Here is a 16320-nt window from a genome sequence, read left to right as displayed (position 1 = left end):
ACAACAATAGAATCAAAGAGCAGTTGAGGATAATCTGTTGACTGTCGTTTTCTCCATGGTTACTGTTGCCCAATAGCTCTGTTCAGACGGCTTTCTGAAAATGACTTTCTAGTTGTGAAGGCAGCTTTTTCGTAACGAAAACATGTTACCAGTATGATAATGAGAATAAAATACCAAATGTTGTTTTCTGAGCAATATAGAAACTATATCGCTATATAAAAGTCAACTGAAAAAAAATTATCCGATCGACTCCGAGAGGAATGAGAGGTACCGTGGAAGTCTTGACTCATCTCAGTGAAAGTCGCGAGGTCACAAGGACTGAGACCACAGAGGAGTGTCCAGAAAGTCCGTCTCCAGCTGGGAAAGACCGCAGAGAAAACAACTGTCAAATGTGGAAGGAGAGCGTGGATAAAGTAAGGGAATGCCTCTCGTTTATAATCAAATTATTCTCACGTCAGCACACAGTCGTGAAATCTTGGATGCTTGTTCTAAAACAGTAACATCATTTTGTGTGTATACAGAATACAAATAGGGTACAATTGGGCTAATTTTCTCCCAAAACACAAAAAAAAAACTACCTCAAACTACTAAACTAAAACAGCACTTTCCAAACACCTGTTTGTCACTTTGCACTGCAAAATAAATACAATCTTTTCCATGAGCAAGGGTGGAGCTATGGGGTGGCCAGGGGTGCCACGCCATCCCTGTGAAAAACACGTCCATGAGATCATTGCATGCCATGTCTAAAGTTTGATTTTGAGGTCATTTGAGTTATTATTTTATATTTCTGAAATGTTGCAAATTTATGTAGCTGTTAGTCCTCCCCAATCCTAGACTGGGGAGGGCGTAATATATATATATTATGTTGACACTTTGCGACTGGAAAAAAGCATATTTTCCTTAAGGTATGCCTTTAGCCCTGTTGTCAACCTGTGTAGCCCAATCATACATAAATCAGTGGGAAATGGGCAGCACGTTTATGCATGTGTGTTTATACAAATTTGTATATTCCTCTCATTAATATAACGTATAGTCAAAGAAGATATAAAAACAGGGCATAGAACCACTAGTCATTTTCGTTTGGTTCTATCCTTTTGTTTCCCCCTTCTCTTTCCCATTTTCTCCTTGTACCACACTATCACTTGCTTTCACGCCTTTCTGTCTTTCTAATATTCTTCATCCTCCCTCTCTTTAGATGAGTTATGATGATAAACCCAGCATCGACAGCCACGCCCTTTATCATGTTCTCCACCTCTCCTGTGAAGACACTGTGTGTCATATGACGTGTTGCGAGGGTGCAGCAGGCTTCGCCAGTCTCCACAGTAGCGGTCACGTGCAGTTCTATCATCCTGATGGCCATCTAAGGGACCTAACGTTTTACCCATCCCTAACCATTCATTATGCTGGCATCACCTCTACCCGGCTCTCAGGCAGACTGGTTGCCTGGGGGCCTGGGGCCATTCTCACCCTGGTAGATACAGAATTGAAACCCCTTGTTCATGCTGTGGAGCCCATGGATGTGAGGGTTTGCAAGGTGTGGCTTTAATGAAAACTGTTCAGATAACTTTTGATAAAGTTAAACCTGGTATAATGTTTTCATAGTGGAATTAAATGTTGAAGGTGGTGTAAACAACCATAGTCAATTTCATCAATCAATCAATGGAACTTTACTATGTTGGATTTACTGACCTTTTACCTGTACTGAATGTGAATACAAATTATTTTTTTTCCATCTGTCTGTGTCACAGGTTTTAGAGAATTCTAATGAGCTAGTAACAGCTGGAATGGGAAATGTGTGTGTGTGGTGCCTAACACACCTACTGTGTCGCATACGAGTGGTGGAGGGTTTGGGGAAACACATTGTTCCTATACAACTTGCACTGGTACCTAGCAGGGCTCATCAGGGCCCCAGAGTACTTGCTGCATACGGAGGATCTGTGGTTGTGGTGGATCTTACAGATGGATGCGTTACGGAGCACAAGAAGAACCTCCATTTACGGTTTGTATTTTGTTTGTTTTGTACTAAATTTTATTCCTACCTATTTACAAGGAGTTCGGTTTATGTTAAGTTAGGGAATGTGCTTCAAACAGTTTTCTTCACTACTCTCAAGAAACATTAATTTAGACAATTGTGTATATAAAGCCTTTAGTTTTACTGAAAATAATTTCTCTTTTTTTTCAGGGAAATCACAGGGTTGGTTTACTGTCCCATCAGGGAGATTGTAGGTACTGCATCAGATACAACAATCAGAGTGTGGGGACCAGACTGGGAGCTTCAAATGGCCTTTGTGGGACACACAGGTGAAAAAAATCTATTTTATTAAGTGTCAAACTTATAGTCTTATAATATGGCTTATATAGACTTTGAATCAAATGTTCAGCTACCACTTAAGAAATAACGTAAAGTCACACAGTCATGATTGCAAAATAAACTCAGACTTGTATAACCCTTTATTTGGGTTTATTTTGCAATAATTACCAGCTTATATTTAAATGGAGATGAAATGATTTGCGAGAGACATGAATCTAGCACAGCTATACAGAAATACATAGGGTTGGCTGGGACAATGTCAATTATACAGTTTAGCGATCATTTAAAAAACAATTGGTATTATCAAGCAGGTCATGGGACCTCCCTCAGTCTACTGGCTGTTTAATGGATCAAGTTTGTATCACATTAATGGTGGACCCTGGTACAATCATTCTGGGAGTTCACAGTTTGTATAATTGCATCTTTGTCTTTTTTCCAGCTCTTATCACCTCTCTAGTTCTGTGTCCTGTCTCTGGCTTGTTATTTTCATCTTCTCTTGATGGTACATTGAGAAGCTGGAGGCTCGAAGTTGGAGACCAGCTCCAGACTGTATCTATTCCAAATGGATATGCATCTCCCCTAGCCATGGGTGGCCCAGACAGTGCTGGCATGTTCTTCTCATACTCCACTAACAGTGTGGACTTCTGGACCTTCAACTGCCTCTACAATCTGCACTGCAGTCTGGGAGGGGCCCTGGGAGGTCCCCTCCACCAAATCTTTGCCCCACCAAATTCCTCTTCCTTTCCAGCTTTTGTACTTTGTATCCATGGAAACAGTAGTGTCACAGTTGTTGTGGCACAGACAGGCGCAGTACTCACAAGATTCAAAGCAAAGCGAAGAGTGAGGTCTGCTGATTATTGTGTGCCTAAAGAGATTTTATTAGTCCTCACTGAAGATGGGGTGGTAACTATTGCTAGTACATTGACCAATCCAGTAACAATACTGGATAAGTGGGATGGGATAGAGAAATGGGAATGGAAAAATGGGAAAGTGGAGGCAAATATAGGCACGGTATCCTGTATGGTGTTATACAATCACATTACAGATACACAAAGTGCACAGGAAGAATGGAGAACAATGCAAATGCAAAGACCACAGTGGCCAAAAAAGATTAAACTTCTACATGATGTTAAAAATAGGTAAGTATTTGTGGAAAACATACAGTATGTGTGTGTGTGCTGTAGGTATTTGTTGATTCCAGGTGGTTACCAGTAGCTAAATAATTAACTAGCAAACCAACTACTAACTAACCAACCAGCTAACCAACCACTAGCTTGCCAACTATTAACTAGCTAACCAACCAACTACTAACTAACCAACTACTCAATAAGCAGCTAACCTTCCAACAACTAACTAACTTACTGACTAACCAACTGTTAACTAAATAGCTAACTAACTAATTAACTAACTATTATCTAACTAACCAACCACTCAATAAGCAGCTAAACATCCAGCCACTAACTAGCTAACCAACCACTATCTTAAAATCTTTAACTAACAAACTACTAAATAACCAATCACTTAATAACCAGCTAACAATCTAACTAACTAACTAACTAACCAGAGTATGAGCTGGGATTGTAAAATGGAACCTGGCTATAGGGTGTTTTAAATTGTAGCAGATAAACTTGATGTTTGTTGAAGTGTGGTTCCATTTTTCTGTCTCTTAATTATGGTTTTGCTCTGTTTATATGTGTCTTAGGTTTCTGGTTATACTGGGACATCGTGGTGGTTGTGTGTCTGTGCTAAATTTGTGTTCAGGAAAAGTCCAGTACAGAACCCCTGCTCACAACAATCAAGACATCACCAGCATACAGGCATATCATGACAGTGGCTACCTACTTACTGCAGGTGCACGCATGCACATACATACACTCTTCTTTACACACTCAACAACATAAATAGATTGAACTCTAATATGCAAGCAGATTACTCACTGAGGATGATGTTGTTGGCAATGTGTTTCAGGCAAAGATGAAGCTGTGTTGGTGTGGCGAGTGTTCCCATCTGCTCAGCACTGTTTAAGTCTCCATTTCAGTGTTTTTTGTGATCTGCCTCCTCTTTTGATGTGTCTGATGGGAACCCGACTAACACTCGCCTTACAAGAACCTGAAAATTATACCTATAGCCTGGTGCAATACAGCTTAGAGAAGCAGAGCCGATATGACCAACCTTTCAAAGAAGACCCTCATATCAATATCACAGGTTAGAGAATGTCAAATCAAATGAAATCACTTTATTGTCACACAACCACAAACACAAGTGCAACAGTAGGTGTTTCTGTGTCACCAGGGCTTTGTGCATGTCCTCAGCTGAGTGTGTTTGCTCTGAGCAGCCAAAATGGGACCATACAGCTCTGGGATAAAGAAAATCACCTTCTCAGGTCAGGACTGACCCTACTTTTATTTTTTGTTGTGTCTATTATGTAATTGTGTAGATTGTGTATGTTTTTAAAAAAATTATATCACTGCACAAACTTTAAATTTTGTGTTGTGTTTGTTTCAGAATTCTTGAGCTGAATGCAGAGCCTGAGTGTTTGGCGTACTGTGAAGAGAGTGGAGGCCTTCTATTAGGAATCACTGGGGACCTCTACAGAATCCCCTGCACACAACTACTGCCTCAGGACAGCAGGCTACAAGTACAACTTGCATTGTGTTATCAAACAGCATTACATTAATGCACAATAGCATTTTTTTTGTCTTACATTCTTTGAGAGAGGTCAGGGTCATAATGTTCCATTGTAAACAGTCACATTTATGTTGAAAAACAGTGGTGTGTACCTTCAGCACTACTGCAGAATAGAGGATGTAGTAGCTGTAATGACTAGTTATTATATTGACTTATTTCGAACCAAATTTTGTCATTCACTTTGAATGTATTCATTTTATAACCCACTCTGAGAAATGTAAAAAAGACTCTGAACTGCCCAAACCCTGGACCCCAAACAAGAGCAACAAATGCAGGTAACTTGCTACATAAATAAACATATACCTTAATAAACACCCATATCTTTACTTTAGATTTAACATTTGACTTTAGGGCAGAGAGTTGTGAAGGTGCTGAAAAGGACATTCCTGAAAGGCTTGAGAGAAAAAAAGATCCAGTAAGTGTTGAATTTGTGTGTTTGTGTGGGTGTGTATGTATGCCAGAGCTCATACATATGTTTGCCTTAAAGGACATTGGGGCACTGATGGCAAAACCTAAAGATCTGGAATCCCTGCGGAAAGGAGAGGTTGAGTGCAGAAGGAGAAAAACAGCCACCATCCAAACGAAACAAGAGGCTTTCAAGCAATACATGCGTCAAATTTATAGGCAACCCCCTGATATAAAAGTATGATAATATAGCTACAGTAATCAAACCTGTCCACTTTTACTGTATTTTTCACAAGTGTACTGCTATTCACAGAATATTTCATTAATATGTGTGTGTGTGTGTTGTGAAAAATGAATTGCCCCATCCTGATTTCTTCTATTTTTGTGTATACTGTATATCATACAGAAATGTTCAAAAATTCTAACAAAATCTAACATAGAGCAAAGGCAATCTGAGTAAACACAAAATACAGTTTTTAAATGATAATGTTATTTATTGAAGTAAAAAAGTAATCCAATACCAACTGTGTGAAACTGTGCCCTGTGTGAAAAAGTATTTTCCCCCTTAGTTACTAAATCACAAAATCAATGAAACTGCATTCATAATGGGGCTCAGCTGGACTAGAAACACCCAGGCCTGATTACTGCCATCCCTGTTCAATCAAATCAATATATAAATAGAACTTTTTCAGCAGTATGAAGTTGGCTAAAAGTTCTCACACAGTAGCACAATATGCCAAGTTCAAAAGAATTTCCAGAAATTATGAGGAAAAAGGTGATTGAAATACATAAGTTTGGGAAAGGTTGCAAAGCTATTTCAAAGACTCTGGGACTCAAAATAACCACAGTGAGAGCCATTACCACCAAATGGAGAAAACTTGGCACAGCAGTGAACCTTCAAAGAAGTGGCTGACCTTCCAAAATTCCTCTAAGACAACAGCAATGACTCAACCAGGAAGTCACAAAAAAGCCAAGGACAACATCCAAGGAACTGCAGGCCTCTCTTGCATTAATAAAGGTCACTGTTCATGACTCCACTATCAGAAAGACACTGGCCAAATATGCCATCCATGGAAGAGTGGCAAGGTGAAAAACACGGCTAACATTAAGGCTCTTCTGAACTTTGCCAAAACACACCTTGATGATCCTCAACTTTTGGTAAAATGTTCTGTGGACTGATGAGTTGAAAGTGGAACTGTTTGGAAGACAGGGGTCCCATTACATCTGGCTTAAATCGAACATAGAATTCCACAAAAAGCATCATACCTATGGTCAAGCATGGTGGTGGTAGTGTGGGGAAGCTTTGCTGCATCAGGGCCAGGACGACTTGCAATAATTGAGGGAAACATGAAATCTGCTCACTACCTGAACCTCCGGTCATCAGTCTGTGAGTTGAAGCTCAAGCGCAATTGGATTATGCAGCAAGACAGTGATCGAAATTACAGTTTCTGCCTACTCTACCCACCTCTGGTTACAAATGCCATCCATGGAAGTGTGGTGAGGTGAAAACCACTGCTAACCCAGAAGAATTGAGGAAAATATGAATTCTGCTCTCTACCAGAAAATCCTAAAAGGAGAATGTCCGGTCATCTTGAGTTGAAGGTCTATTGCAACTGGATTATGCAGCAAGACAACTGATCCAAAGCATAAGAGTAAGTCCACCTCTAAATGACTCAAAAGAAGCTAAATTAAAGTTTTGGCATGGCCTAGTCAATGTCCTGACTTGAACCCAGTTGAGATGCTGTGGCAGGACCTTAAATGGGCAGTTCATGCTCAAACCCTCCAATGTGGCTGAACTAAAGTAGTTCTGCAAAGAAGAGTCGGCCAAAATTCCACCACAGTGTTGTGAAAGACTGAACTCCAGTTATCGGATTGCTGCTAAAGGTGGCACAACCAGCTATTATATTTAAGGGCGCAGTTAGTTTTTCACATGGGTGATATAGGTGTTGGATAACTTTTTTGCTTCAATATATATATATATATATATATATATATATATTTGAAAACTGTATTTTGTGTTTACTCAGATTGCCTTCGTTTTATATTATATCTCATTTGAAGATCTAAAACAGTTTAGTATGAAAAATACACAAAAATGTAAGACTTTAGGAAGGGGTCAAACACTTTTTCACAGCACTTTATATAAAAATTTGTGAAAAGATAACTAATGATTCAACATCACAAATGTATCTAGATTCCAGAGGAAGACATGTTTGATGTGTATGCTGAACTATTTCCACCTCAACTTCCTGAGCTTCCTCCCCTGACCCCCCCTTCATTCACAGAGGGCTTCTTCCCCAACCACAGCTTAGCCAAGAGACCACATTCCACTAACAAACAGGTTAGAGCAGGGGGTTTCAACAATTTTCAGGCCAAGGACCCCTTGGTATATAGAGAGATGGAGCTGGGACCCCCGTTACATATTGTATAATATTGAGTGTTGAGTTTTAATGCCTATAAAAATGTTTATGATAACAATATTATTGTATGTACATACTTCATGATATTTACATAGTAAAGCCCTGCTGAAAAGACCAACTGAAACCAGCCAACCAGTTTATACCTGGTCACAGCTGGTCAAGCTGGTTTTAAAGGGGTTTTGAACACTTTTTTTTCAGCTTGTCTTAGCTGGTCATGCTGATTTAGCAGGACAGGTTGCTCAGGGTGGCCTAAGCTGGTCAGGCTGATCTTAGCTTGTCTGCAAGTCTGGCCAAGCTGGTTTAAGCTGGGAGGCTAGCTGGTCTCCCAGTCTGACCAGCTAAAAAAAAAATGAAAACTCCCTCTGAAACCAGCTAACTGGCAAGCCTGGGTGACCAGCTAAAACCAGCCAACCAGCTTAGGCTGTAGTTGGTCTTTTCAGCAGGGTGTGTAGCAGGGGTCTGCAAAATTTTTTTACATGAAGTGCCATTTTTAATTTTCCTTGTTAATCCCTGTGACAAACCTTCTCCAAAAAGAAAGTAAAAAGACAGACAGAAAAAACAGACAGACCCTGTCCATGCAGAATAAAACAACTTTTATAATGTTAATAAAATGGAGTCTTCATCTCATGTGAGTGATCAATTGTATACGTATATTTAAAAATTACCGTTCATTTCATTGAGTAAAAATTTTTAATGAGGAAAACAATAATTGAGTGCACCTAGATTTATATTGATTTGGGAGTCACCATCTTGTATGGAATGATTTTCCGGACATTATTCAAAAGGAATTGCAAATTGTATTTGCAATTGCATTTTCAATTTGTGGACGCATAAAATGTGACATAATCCAAACGCAATTGCAAATCGTGCATTACCGTTTGCATTTTCGTTTAAGCGAACGCACAGTGACTGCCAGATTTCAAAAGGAAAAGCAAAGTCCGTTTGCAACTGTGTTTCCCATATCTTACGAGTTTTGGCCCTGTCATATTTAAATAGCAATTTCAATTACCACGTCTGCTTTTTCACTTTCTCAGCGTCGCGTATGTAGCCAGCCAAAACTCAAATGGAATACTAATTCCCTTAGTATTTCCATTTCCGATGCCTTACACAGAAACCTGTCAATCAGGGTCAAGGGTGGGATTATGCTATGGGGCATGTTTGTCTTGGGAAGAGATGTCACTCACAGTCGACGGTCAAGATCAAATAAACCGGCGTCTGTTCAGGGCATCACCTCTTTATATATTTTGTATTTATTTTAATGTTTATTTGACAGGGACAAATGCATAGAACATTGCTTTATAAAGAATACAAAGTAGATGCCACGCATACATGTTTCTAGCCATGACTAATTTGCAACCCCTGTCCCTGGTTAGGCTTATAAATTTAAAACAAAAATTACAGAGTATTGAGTTTAAGATTTATAATTAATAAAATACATACAACAAATACATCCCATATATGAAATAAGATATGGGCTTAAGTAGATGTGGAAGTCACTATAAAACAAAGTCTAGACACATTTAACAATACAAGAACACAAAAGGGTGCATATGTCTGTGCGTGCTCACATATGCAACATTATGTTTGTATGCATTGTGTTATGTCCTGTACAGTCAGTGTTCACAAAGTTGTTTCAGTTTCAGCCATTGCTTTAAATGTGTATTAAAAACCTTGAAGTCTGTCAATGTTTTAATTTCAGATGCATTCCACAAATGTATGCCTCTTACTGAAAATTATGTCTGACCAAATGTTGTTCTACGTTTTGCGGCTATAGTTTCCACTTATTGTGCCTCTAGTTCTTATTCCGCTCTTTTGTTTATGTACTAGTTGACAGAATATTTCTGGTACAACGTTGTTCACACACTTAAAAATTTGTTTTTAAAAAAGAAAAATTTACAAAACTGTCAAAACTCAAGATATTATGCTTCCTTAGAATGATGCAGTGATGCCATCTTACAGATTTCTGGTCCATTACTTTTAATGCTTGTTTATATAATGACTCTTGACCCTGGACTGTGAGTGATGTCACTTCCCAAGACAAACACGCCCCATAGCATAATCCCACCCTTGACCCTGATTGACAGGTTTCTGTGTAAGGCATCGGAAATGGAAATACTAAGGGAATTAGTATTCCATTTGAGTTTTGGCTGGCTACATACGCGACGCTGAGAAAGTGAAAAAGCAGACCTGGTAATTGAAATTGCTATTTAAATATGACAGGGCCAAAACTCATAAGATATGGGAAACACAGTTGCAAACGGACTTTGCTTTTCCTTTTGAAATCTGGCAGTCACTGTGCGTTCACTTAAACGAAAATGCAAACGGTAATGCGCGATTTGCAATTGCGTTTGGATTATGTCACATTTTATGCGTCCACAAATTGAAAACGCAATTGCAAATACAATTTGCAATTCTTTTGAATAATGTCCGGAAAATCATTCCATAATCTTGTGTGTGGAATCTCAGCGGTAACTATTAATTCACACCAGGCAAGTAAGTTATTCTTTTAAAAGCAAAAAGCAACTAATAATAAAAGAAACTGTATGCTGTCATCTGCTCATCCACACCATGCGGCCAACGCAAAGCAGAGGATCGGCTCATCCACACCATGTGGCCAACGCAAAGCAGACGCGTTTACTCACGCGACCCTCCACTGTTAAACCTGATATGTGTCGCGCATTGAGCGGCTCGTGATGAGCATGGGAGCGTGAATGGTTTATCCGGGTTGCTTGCGTCTGCTGACAAGCGCTGTTTAGTCACACTTTAAGATTTGGCATGCAGCTGCGAAGGACTTTAATATGTCAATACACTAAAATATATTCTCTCTCTCTCTCTCTCTCACTCTCACTCTCACTCTCACTCTCTCTCTCACTCTGTCCCTCGCGTGTAAGTGATTATTACTAATGCCGATGGTGGACCAAACAATGATTTGTGGACCACCTGCAGTACCACGGACCCTCATTTGAAGACCATTGGGTTATTTGAATTGTTTGTTGATAAATCTAATAAAAAAACTATGTAATTAGATATTTTTTTATATAGTTTTTTGATGTTGTAATAATAATGATAATTGTATTTATTCATTTGACTTAATTTTACATGCTTACCAATTATGTGTATCTAGACAGGGTTATTAGCCTGATCATGCTCTCCACACAGGTCTCACTAGGTTTCATCCCCAACTCTGTGGTGGTAGGACAACTATGGCCTGATATCAAGGTGGAGAATGTCATACCAACAAAACGTTGGAGATTACGGCATGACATAGGAGAGGTGAGAGAGCTATTGTCTTATTTAAATATCCTTAATTAAAACCATGAAAACCTAGTAGGTATTTTTAAAGCCTAACATTAAAAGAATGTTCCAGGCTCAATACAAGTTAAGCTCAATCGACTACATTTGTGGCATAATGTTAACACAAAAATTAATTTTGGCTTGTTCCTCCTTTTCTTTAAAAAAAAAAAAAACAACAACAACAACAAAAACATGATTTTAGTGAGATAAAATCACTTACAAATCTTTTCTGTATAAAAGCACAGCCAATTTTACAACTTCGTAAGATCTAGAAAGCTCAAATAATAGGCTACACAAGTTTTAACAGAAGAATTAATTGTCTCATTCAATTCCATTGTAAGTGCCTCACTGCAACCTCGATATTTGCATTTTTTTATTTTTTGAAGAAAAGGAGGAACAAGTTGAAATACATTTTTGTGGCAAATGCTGTCAATTGAGCTTAACTTGTAATGAACCAGGAACATTCCTTTAAGTGATTTGTGTCTTTGGGCTATTCATATGTTGAATATGTCATATCAGATTTACCATTGAAAATGTTTCAGGTGATTTTATTGATTCTCAAAATTAAGATCTCTTTATTTGTTTCGAGCAACCTAAAATGCCATGTTTTTGCATATTCAATGTTTGCAGAGGAGATAAAAGACAAAAAAATCAAGGTATAATTGTGATAGTTTTTTATTTGCTTGTTATAAGTAGAGCAAACCAGATGACATGCTGCTCTTGTATAATGAAGAGGAGGAGGAGGAGGAGGAGGAGGAAGAGCCTAACATGCAAAATCTTACACCCATCATAGAGACTCCCCTTGAGAAGGAGAGTCCTGTTCCACCTGCACCAGTGTCAGAGAAAGTCATATACCCTTTTAGGGTGTGTTTGTGTTTTCTGTTCATTATAGTAATTGTCAACACCGTGTCATGCATTCATGTAAAATTTGGTTGGTGATATGATGATTGACCAAGGTGAATTTGCAGCTTCACTGAATTTGAATTGAGGGGTCTCAAGAAAGGAATAGACTAATTTCATATTTTTAGTTACCCTTTTATTAATTACAATTTACAATATCTCATCTCTTCACAGGCACCAAAACCTCTTCCCCCCATAAAGCGTCCTACTCCACCTCTGGCTCCTCCCTCTCCTGCATCAGCTTATCCCACTCCTGCCCCACCCTTGCCCACTCCCTTGCCCCCTCAATCCCCCTCCGAACATCTACCAGAGTTCCTCCTGCCGTTTGTGGATGAGCTGTGGTTTCAGAAGATCTTTCCTGATTTGAGTGTAAAATTAATGCAATCACAAACTAGCAAAGGAACAATTCCATTCATACATGCTCTTATAGTAAAATATACAAGCAAACTCATGTACATAAACCACAAATATCAATTTCCAAATTATTCCATTTTTGCAGAGTATTTCAAGATCTCTAACCCCCAAGGAATTTTGTATGCACTTGTTGGACTTCTTGACCTGTTGCAGCACGGCTCAGAAGCACAGCATCCTGAATGCATTACTCGTGCTCGTACAGCAGGAGGTGCTAGACAAAGAATCACTAAGCAAAGGATTGCTGGTTTGCCTGCAAAACAGCATTCACAAAAATATGGTAAATAAAATTGTTGTAATGCATTAAATGCAGGCAGTCTGAAGCGAAGCCAGCAGCATTATCTCAGGTTTTCATTAACTTTGGGACCAATAATGAATACCATTTAATCTGACTGAATATACATTTTGTAATAACATCAGAATCAGTGTTTTATAATGAATACAGAACACATAGTTGGTTTCTTTGCAAACACTACACGTATTTTCGATATAAAAAGATGTGAATATGCATATGTATTTTGCAGTCACGGGAGGAACAGCATTTGGTTAGTGATCTGTTGAATTTGATGCTGTATCTGAGTTCTGACAGCTTTGATACCGTTGTGGAGCTACTCGTCATATTAGCAGATAAAGAAGTTGACCTACAGTAAGGAATAATGCACGTTTTACACAACTCAATATACAGTACAGTGTTTGCACTCCAGCTTTATATTCCCTTGGAAATATGCGAGGCCCTCTTCTACTTTATACAAAATATCTCTGTTTGGAAGGATTCATTGTTCCCTTGCTCTTTCTCTGCCAGGGGTTTAGTTCTGTGTCTGTTGCAGCAGTTGGGTGTGGATGAAGCTGAACTGTGGATATGTCCAGAATTAGAGCCCTGGAACTTGCTGACAAAGAATCAGCCTGACCAGCACCACCACAGCCTTCGGGACAAGGCCTTCCATTGGTTGCTTACCTGGACCAGAAAGTACAAGGTGAGAACCAGAGATCAAATAGCAAGGGAAAATAGCTTTTTGGACAGAGCAAAAGCTTTAGGATAGTGAATGAGTGTAAATAAGGTGTTAACACAAAAACAGTGCATCAGCACCAATTCAAACACATAATTAGGACTATGGGCCACATGAGTATGGGAATATGGGCCACATTGATAAGGTCATGTGAACAACCTAAGAAAAATGGGATTTGAGCAGACAATCAGAAATGGTCACATTATCTTGCATATTTTTGCTTGTTGAGGTGTATTGTGTTTCACAGGTGCACAGTGGGTCAGAATTCCTACAAGGTGAAAGAATAAAAAGTGTCATCACTCCTGTGGAGGTGCTCAATTTCTTTTGCTCTGTGCAAAGAGGCAAACAAGCTCGACCAGCACCACCTCCACCAGAGGGCAGGAAAGACACTGTCTTGGTGCCTTCTAGCTTGAACAGGTATGTCACCCTGATACATTGAAAGATTAAAGGGACACCCATTGGTTTTGTCTATTTAATATTTTTAGCCAATGTATCTTAATCTGAAATGTAAATTCTAAGATGCAATCCTGTTTTGTGGAGTAAGATGAGACTGTGGCCTCTGCTTTAGTCTGTATATGGTTAAAATATCTACTGATTTAGCTGTCTGATATTCGCAACAATCTCAAAATGTAATTATACTGAGCTCAATTTTCATGAGAGTGCAAAGCACAGTACTATGTGCAATGACCATGCACTATGTCATATCCAATATTTATGAGAGTGCTAATTGTAAGTGCAATTTTCATGCCAGAGTAAAGCGCAATTGGCTGTGAGTTTTAGCGCTATCTATAAGTGCAAACAGTGGGTGTACTGTATGTAAATTAAGTAGTGCAAAAGCACAATTTGCTATTTTCCTGAGAAATAGGTAATTGTGCTAAGACGTTTTCATGCTTCAATAAATGACATTAATTGTTCAAAATCCAATACAATCACACTAGCCATGATTTGTGTGTCAATAGATGAAAATTATGAAAACAATTATTAATAATACTTACACTACATTCCCTATAATTTAACATAGCGTACATTCAAATCCTGACAAGAATAACATTTTCTAAGCATATAAAAGGAGCATTTCTGTATTTCTATAATTGTAATTCATTGCATACAAACCATGTACACTACCAACTTCTTATGAATGTGCTATTTTTGTTAATATTGTTGGTGCTTGAGGGATTGGACTATATAGTTGGATGCAGATGCTGCAATAACTGAAGAAGAACCCCTGAATTAAATTCCCCATGACCCGACCCATTTGTGCATCGCACGCATGAATTTACCAAACCCATTTGAGCCTAAACTTAGCATATGCTTGCAAGAAAATTCCACTGACTTTGAGCTTCTGACTTAAGGCATAGCGCTGTGCTGTCTAAATCTGCAAACAAAAATTTCTTTGCATTGAACCTCAGACCTAAGAAAAATGTGCTGTAATACTTAACATAACCGAGGAATGCCTTATAAAAGAAATGCTGGGCCTAAAATGAACACCAGTTCTGAAATATCTCTGTGCTTTTGTTTAGACTGAAGCCTATACAACGCCTAGGAGAGACATACAGTATGTATAGGACACGGGAGCCTCAAGGTTAGAGTACATTTAAAGCACCCTTTAAGCATTCAGACTGTAATTGTTTTTACTTAAATCTGTTTCACTTAAAATATGTTAAGGAAGTCTTTAATCTTCCCTTCAAAGAAACAATGAGAAAATTATTCTTTAACTCTATAATGCATTTTTGTTCTGAGAGTACTATTGTATAATGTCATTTTGCCTATGCTAAGCTTCTTCCTTTTATATCAACAGGACTTTTGATGCCACTATTACCATATCAGCCACTGTTGATGGGTTTTACACGGTTCCTCTCTCTACCAATGGCTCATGTCACACTTTCTTCATTCCCCCTTTCCTTGGATTATCGCAACTTCAGAAACCCCCCACCACACAGATACTTCTTCCTGGAACGCTCTTATGTACAGTTTTACAGATAAGACCCAATTATTTATTAAAAAACTTAGCACGTCGAAATCTTTAAAAGATTACTTACAAGACTTAATGATGCATCAAATGACACAAATCTGTGTACATTTCTCAATCACCGCATCACTCAAACACAATAAACTTTTCATTTGTGTGGTCAGCAATGCATTGTAGTCAACTTTGTTTCTAAAGTGAATGTCCAGAAACCAATCTTTTATAATCTTGAAGCTTTTCAGTATATTAACCCAAACAATTTGAGCTTTGCAACATATTGGTTTGTGTTAACATGAATGGACAGAGAATGCTTGAAAAGCAATCAGTCTCCATTGCAACACTTGTTAACTGGTAGGAACACAGTTGCAGTGACCTACACCCCATATTGCACATTGTATAAGTGCTTTTGTATCTTGAGCACATAAATGACAGATGACATACCTTGGATTTTAAACAGTATGTAAAACACATTGAGCCGGAAATCATATGAACATATTACAGATATATAATTAGAATGGAAATGCCTTAATGACCCAGATGAACAAGACTTTTTCACCTTTTGAGAGATTTAAATGAAAATTAAGTGCAAAGTTTTTTATATATACGTATATTGTTGACCTATCAATTCCAGATAAATATATTAACAATCGGCATTGCAGAATTACAGCTGGGCCAAGAAGTTAATTATTTTCCTACCAAATGACAAATACAGGACACTTTCATTTTTTAGATTCACAAAATGTCGAGAAGCTCTCCTATTATATATGACTGCAGCTAAGATTGTCTGTGCTTTTCTGTTCAGTGTGCATTACACATTATCTTACAAGTGACAAATAATTTCGTGTAGAATAGTAGTGAATCACTTAAAATACTTCTCTACTCCATATGTCCATGAGAAGAGTTGACAAAAATATATAT

At 38.4% G+C, this 16320-nt stretch overlaps 1 protein-coding gene across 1 annotated transcript; it reads left to right on the top strand.

Annotated features, from left to right (window-relative positions):
* Positions 1-104: 104 nt before the first annotated feature.
* Positions 105-16282, top strand: wdr97 (WD repeat domain 97). The gene is made up of 22 exons (XM_052137943.1): positions 105-413; positions 1196-1534; positions 1749-1999; positions 2183-2301; positions 2751-3450; positions 4014-4162; positions 4280-4516; positions 4604-4694; positions 4817-4949; positions 5213-5274; positions 5351-5414; positions 5487-5642; positions 7599-7745; positions 10984-11097; positions 11815-11982; positions 12193-12387; positions 12518-12709; positions 12954-13075; positions 13232-13403; positions 13684-13853; positions 14957-15018; positions 15235-16282. The coding sequence occupies exons 1-22, from the start codon at positions 261-263 to the stop codon at positions 15417-15419; spliced, it is 3981 nt and encodes a 1326-aa protein (XP_051993903.1). The 5' UTR covers positions 105-260; the 3' UTR covers positions 15420-16282.
* The last annotated feature ends 38 nt before the right edge of the window (positions 16283-16320 follow it).

The sequence above is a fragment of the Xyrauchen texanus genome, chromosome 1, assembly GCF_025860055.1.
Source record: "Xyrauchen texanus isolate HMW12.3.18 chromosome 1, RBS_HiC_50CHRs, whole genome shotgun sequence".
Lineage (NCBI taxonomy): Eukaryota > Metazoa > Chordata > Actinopteri > Cypriniformes > Catostomidae > Xyrauchen > Xyrauchen texanus.
Note: the sequence above shows the minus strand (reverse complement) of the source record. Positions and strands in the feature narration are given on the sequence as shown.